General features: G+C 30.6%; 1 protein-coding gene across 2 annotated transcripts; it reads right to left on the bottom strand.

The window, feature by feature from the left end:
• Positions 1–2,166: 2,166 nt before the first annotated feature.
• Positions 2,167–4,713, bottom strand: LOC114176285 (probable serine/threonine-protein kinase PIX13). Of its 2 annotated transcripts, none has more exons than XM_028061268.1 (6): positions 4,532–4,713; positions 4,062–4,417; positions 3,610–3,745; positions 3,381–3,523; positions 3,037–3,160; positions 2,167–2,547 (listed from the first exon to the last, which is right to left on the bottom strand). In XM_028061268.1, the coding sequence occupies exons 1-6, from the start codon at positions 4,596–4,598 to the stop codon at positions 2,300–2,302; spliced, it is 1,074 nt and encodes a 357-aa protein (XP_027917069.1). In that variant the 5' UTR covers positions 4,599–4,713; the 3' UTR covers positions 2,167–2,299. The 2 variants fall into 2 exon arrangements, with proteins under 2 accessions (XP_027917069.1, XP_027917068.1); XM_028061267.1 differs by having other exon boundaries at positions 2,167–2,610.
• Positions 4,714–6,000: the final 1,287 nt, after the last annotated feature.

Raw genomic sequence — 6,000 nt, forward strand, 5'->3', positions numbered from 1 at the left:
TATTCTAGAAATGGAAGATTGCCGAAACAAATACTATGAAAAATTGATTAATTTGGGTAAAATTTAGTTTACAATATGGGTTCTTATGTTTGAATAAGTGTGGAAGAAATGTCAGGGGATGTAAGAGTTGCATCAATTTTAAATCATATTTATTATTTTTAAGATTTTTTTTCTAAATTCTAAATAAACTCATATTAGACATTATTATGAAAATTTTATTAAAAAGAGAAAAGAAAAACATGTAAAAACCATACAAAATCCATAATAAAATTACATTATACACAAATACAAAAATATTTATTATGGCAAAAAATATGTTGGTGGAAAATAGGAAACTAATGCAATGCAACACCTAATAACTCACAGATCAAATCTCATAAAATCTTTAAAATTCATTATTACTTTTTAGAAGTCCTTTGGTAAGTTTAATATCAACTTTACCTATCCTTATCAAGTTTTTTATAATTTGAACTAGCTCATCATCCTCTTTGGTATTAAAATTCCCTTTCATCAAATATATTAATCAATTTAAAATCTAATTTCAATTCTTCCACAAAATGAGTTTTCTTAAACTTCAAATAATTAGGTTGTTTCAAAGTATTTATATTGGTTCAGATCAAAAAGACCCTACATTCAGTTGTTAATCTCTAAAAACCAAGATTAACTCAATCATTAAAATAAACCACAAATACAATCTTAGATAAGAAAGTTTAAGATTTAGAAAACACCTCTTTTGAATCACACAAGAGATGAAGACGCCTTCCTTGAATCACACAAGGAATGAACATCTCCTTTGAATCACACAAAAGGATGACCGGCTTCTCCTAGCAACAATAACATCACTCAATTACTCAAGATCTCGCTTGATGAAAATTATTGTTCTACCCACATTAGATTTTTCAAAGTCTTACCACAAAGAGTTCTCAAGTACTCAGACTTCTCTAACTTCTGTATTTCTAAACGAAAGCGTACCACTTTATTTATAGAAGTCTATTTAGAAATTAGATTAAGAATATGAAAAGTTAAATTACAACTCTCACAAATAATTATCATAAGTAATAACCTATTATCATAAAAACTTTTATAACAATATTTTTCTCGCTGTGATAATCTATTATCAATTGGAATAATCTATTATCAACCGATGATAATCGATTATCATAAAGACTTTTATTAAAAATCACTTCTAACTGAGATAATCAATTATCACTAAGAATAATCGATTATTCGAGTGAGTTTTACAAATAAGTAAAATTTTCTTGGTGCTCTAATGCTCGAGTTTTGCCTTTTTGACTATTGACATACTAATTTAACTATTTTAAATAACTTACATAGATTACAAGACCTAAACAACTAAACTCTTAAGCCTTCAATGTGTCTTTTGAATCCAAACATTCTTTAAAGTCTTCAACATTTTTTCATGGATCATCATAAGTCTTCCTTATATGTTCATAAGTCATCATCATCATCATCATCAAAACTCCTTATTGAAAAAAGATATTCATCTTCTTCTTTTTCTCAACACAAAATTACTATAAGGTAAATCGAAATGTTGTAAACCCTACAAATTATTACAAATAGGAGTGACATCCTCTACAAAAGACATGTTAGCAAAGGAATCAGAATCTACTAGCACACCACCGATCGCTAGAAACATCTAGATTCTTAACGGAAGATTAATGTGTAAGACAAACATTATCATAATATGATTCAGACCATGACTAAACAACCCATAGTACCATTTTTTTACTGAACTCACACACACATTAATTTTAATTGTTAAAATAAGATAAAACAAATACGTAAATCATTAAAACAATCAATAAAACTAATTAATGGTAATATAGTATGATAATTAATTTTAGTACAAAAATATATTAAGTAAATGAAACTAGTTTTTAAATAAATCGGGTAGAGATACATCATCATACATGTGTTCATCCAAAAAATTAAAAGTTCGACTATAGTTATGGGATAGTTTTTGTATTCACAGATAAGGAAAAAATGATTTAAGTTTAAAAAGTATATATCGAAATTATTTAATTACAAATCTAAACAGATATCCAAAATTCTCTTACTCTTATAAATTAAATTTAGAAAGAATTGATGACAATTTATTTCACATGTAAAACTCTTTATAAGATAACTAATGAATTATGAAAATTCTTTGAATTTGGTAGTTTGAATATAATCCTTAGGTCATTTGATTTTAGAAATAAAGATTATTTTGTCTTTTAAACTTGAAACCAATCAAGCAAAAATTAAGAAAGAAAAAATTACAAATAAAAGTTGGGTATCTTCAATGGATATCTTCAATGGCTTCCAATCGCTCAAGTACTTGTTTCATTGAAGGACGTTGTCTAGGGTCAGGCTTTAGGCATTTCAGAGTAAGTTTTGCTGTTTCTAATGCAGCCTTGGTTGAATATTGACCCTCTATCCTACCATCCATAATGCTTTTCAACTTCTTTTTGGAAGAGAGACATGGTTTTCTCCATTCAACCAGGTTCTGCTGCTTTGTTGGCCTTCTTTTGTCAATTACCCTCATGCCTGTAAGTATTTCAAGAAGCACCACACCAAATCCATACACATCACTATTCACATACAATTCCCCTGTTCAAATATTCATACAATTCAAACACATGTTAGTTTGTGGTGGGTCAAAGCATTGGACTCCATTATTCCTTACTACCTTCCTAACTTCATTTCCACAAATACATTCATTGCTTTACATTACTACTATAATATTAAGGTCTGTTCCTTTTAAGGAAACTTTCTCTGTTTTCTCGTCTTTGGATTATTTTCACAAAACAATGTCTTTGAAATCAAGAAGTCAGGTGTCGTTTAAGTAATTACATGTGAAATAAAAACAAATAATACTTCCTCACACCAAATAAACCGTTCATTCTCCCTACATTTTGTTTCCATTTCCTTCTTGCATATGCAAATCTTGTTCATATTATGCTTTGCGAAACACTAATAAATTGAAAACATAGTTTAAAGCTGCTTGAATTGTCAATTATGTGCAGATACAGTTACCTGTTGCGACATATTCTGGAGCGGCATAACCATGTGTGCCCATGATCCTGGCAGTTGCCTGTGGTTGTCCCCCAGATAGTCCCACCTTAGCCAACCCAAAATCTGATAATTTTGCATTGTAATTCTGTACGATAAAAAGCAATTGCTTATCAAAATTATGAGGAATTTTGCACTTACATTAAAACTATTATGCCTCATAACATCATGTAATATTCTTCAACTTGTTCCGGGTCTATAGTGTTGAAAGCACTAAGAAATGGACAATGAGAATCCAAGATATTGCCTTTTTCAGGTTATATGTTAACATATGACATACGAACATCAACGAACAAAAACCAACTGACCCCGTCGAGAAGTACATTTGAGGTCTTGAAATCTCTGAATATGACTAAATTTTCGTTGGCGTGCAAGAAAGCTAATCCCCGAGCTGCACCGATTACTATTTTAAGCCGGGTGTTCCAAGAAAGTGGTTCCATGCTATGATTTCCTGCTCAGAAACAAGACAAGTAATATGAATTAAACTCTGTCAAGAGAAGTTTTCTTTAACCTGTTTTAATTGTCTTCAATTCATACTTCTGAATAGATGATTCTCTAAGCTTCCCTTTGGCATGAATTCATACACAAGAAGAAACTGATCCTCATCCCAACAGTACCCCAATAACCTCACCACGTTGGGGTGAGAAAGCCTTCCTAAAACGTTTACCTCAGACTGCATTTTCCAACCAACACAAAATCACGTTTAAATAACAACTCAAGTAAAATTACAACATGATAGAATGATAAACATTTAGCCAGTTATGTTTTGGCATGTTTTGGCATGTTCTCTGGAACATGGAACACGGAACATGGAACAGGACAAGTTCATCTAACTGTACCAACATTGTAAAGAAAAGTTTGTATTCAATTGCTAACATGCATAACAAGATAGCAAGAACTTTAATATAAAGATGGAAGTGTTTCGGTTCATTAAAAATTTAAAGTCAAAGTTTAAAAAATGTAAATGAAAGAGTTAAAAACAAAGCGACCTGCCACTGTGAAAACCCTTGACAACCTTCCGGGTCGAATATTTTGATGGCAACTACCACTCCAGAGCCTGGTTTGGCGGGGGTGAGGTTGTTCTCATCCAACCATCCCTTGTAAACGCTGCCAAACCCACCTTCACCGAGAAATCTGTCGGACCTGAAATTCCCTGTGGCAGATTTCAGCTCCTCAAAACTGAACACCTTCAACTCAGGCAATTTCAGAATTTGGCCACCGGGAAAAGGAAGAGGAGAGCATTCGCTTTCAATGCTTTCTCTCACGGAAAACTGACTCTTTCTTATCCTGGTGGTTGTGATAGTTCCGCAGGACTCGACGTTGCTGCCGTGAATGTCTGATGAACCTGAAAACAGAGGAACCGAACCACTAATGGGAAAATTCGAATCGGAGGAAAGTAACGAATCGTTTCCTGTTTTGGGATGAATTTAGAAATGGCGCGGAAATTTTGATAACTTGCCTCGAGAGTGACGGCGGTTGAGAGAGGAGTAATGAAGCCATGGAGCAACAGAGAAGCAGAGACCCATCTTATGGCAGTCAGGAACCTCTGGTTTTGGTTGTCACTTGGTTAACCATATTGTGTTTTGGATTGCCAGCCCTTGAATCTTGAATTTAAAGCAGATCATCCCTACTGGTTTTAGATCAGATCATTATTGGAAAATGATAAGTTGACTAACATTTTTTAACTCCAAGTTGTCATAGGTGTCATTATAAATTAATTTTTGAAATAAATATTTTTGTCTATGCCAGTGAAATAGAAAGGAGAAACGAGATCAATTTGGATTTTTTATTGATTTCTTTTTTTTTTACTGTGTTTTTATAATATACTTATTATCATTAAATTTTGATATTTTAAAATATATTAAAAAAATATTTAAAATATCAACATAGTATAATTTGTAGGCTAAATACCTTTTGATCCTCATTTTCGTATTGTTTGTTTAAAAATCTATCATAAACCATTATTGTTCGAGATGCTAAGATAGGTATAATTATTGATTTGGTCTCCTAATTTTTTTGGTTTAGTTCAATTTGGTCTCCATATTTTTTGTTGGTTCAGTTTAGTACCCCAATTATTTAAAAGGGTTCAATTTGATCTTTTCCGTTAAGTTTGAGTTAACACTGTGTCCATACAGAACACGTGTCAAGCCGTAGAATTTTTTAATTTTTTAAATTTTTAATTTTTTTTAATTTCTTTTACATTTTTTTTTTCTGAAATTTTATAATCTGTCACGTGTCATGTTACTGTTGTGTCACATGGCAGTTTACAGTCATGACACGTGGTAGTGGTAATAATTGTTTTCAATTTAATTCTCTATTAAAATTTTGGGTTCAATTTAGTACTCCAATTGTTTAAAATGATCCAATTTTGTCTTTTTCAATTTGAGACGAAATTAGTAAATAAGTTTAATTATAACTTATATATACATGTTATAATAATTTTTTAGAATTTATACATCAAATCACTACACCCAAATATTCAAATTATTTTATTTTTTAGAAGCGTAAAACATTTCACGTGTAAAAAATTATAAAGGTAAAGATGTAAAAATAAAATAATTTGAATATTTAGGTGAAATGATTTAATGCATAAATTCAAAATAATTATTGTAAAATATATATAAATTGTAATTAAACTTATTTACTAATTTGGTCTCAAATTGGAAAAGGCAAAATTGGATCGTTTTCAAGAATTGGAGTACTAAATTGAACCAAACATTTTAATAAAGGATTATATTGAAAACAACTATTATCATGATCACGTGTCATGACTGTAAACTGTCACGTGGCACGACAACAACATGACACATGGCAGATTATAATTTTTTAGAAAAAAAATTAAAAATTAAAAAATTAAAAAAAATTAAAAAATTTCATGGCTTCACACATGTTCTATACAGATACAATGTTAACTTCAACTTAACATAG

This window comes from Vigna unguiculata, chromosome 3, assembly GCF_004118075.2.
Source record: "Vigna unguiculata cultivar IT97K-499-35 chromosome 3, ASM411807v1, whole genome shotgun sequence".
Classification (NCBI taxonomy): domain Eukaryota; kingdom Viridiplantae; phylum Streptophyta; class Magnoliopsida; order Fabales; family Fabaceae; genus Vigna; species Vigna unguiculata.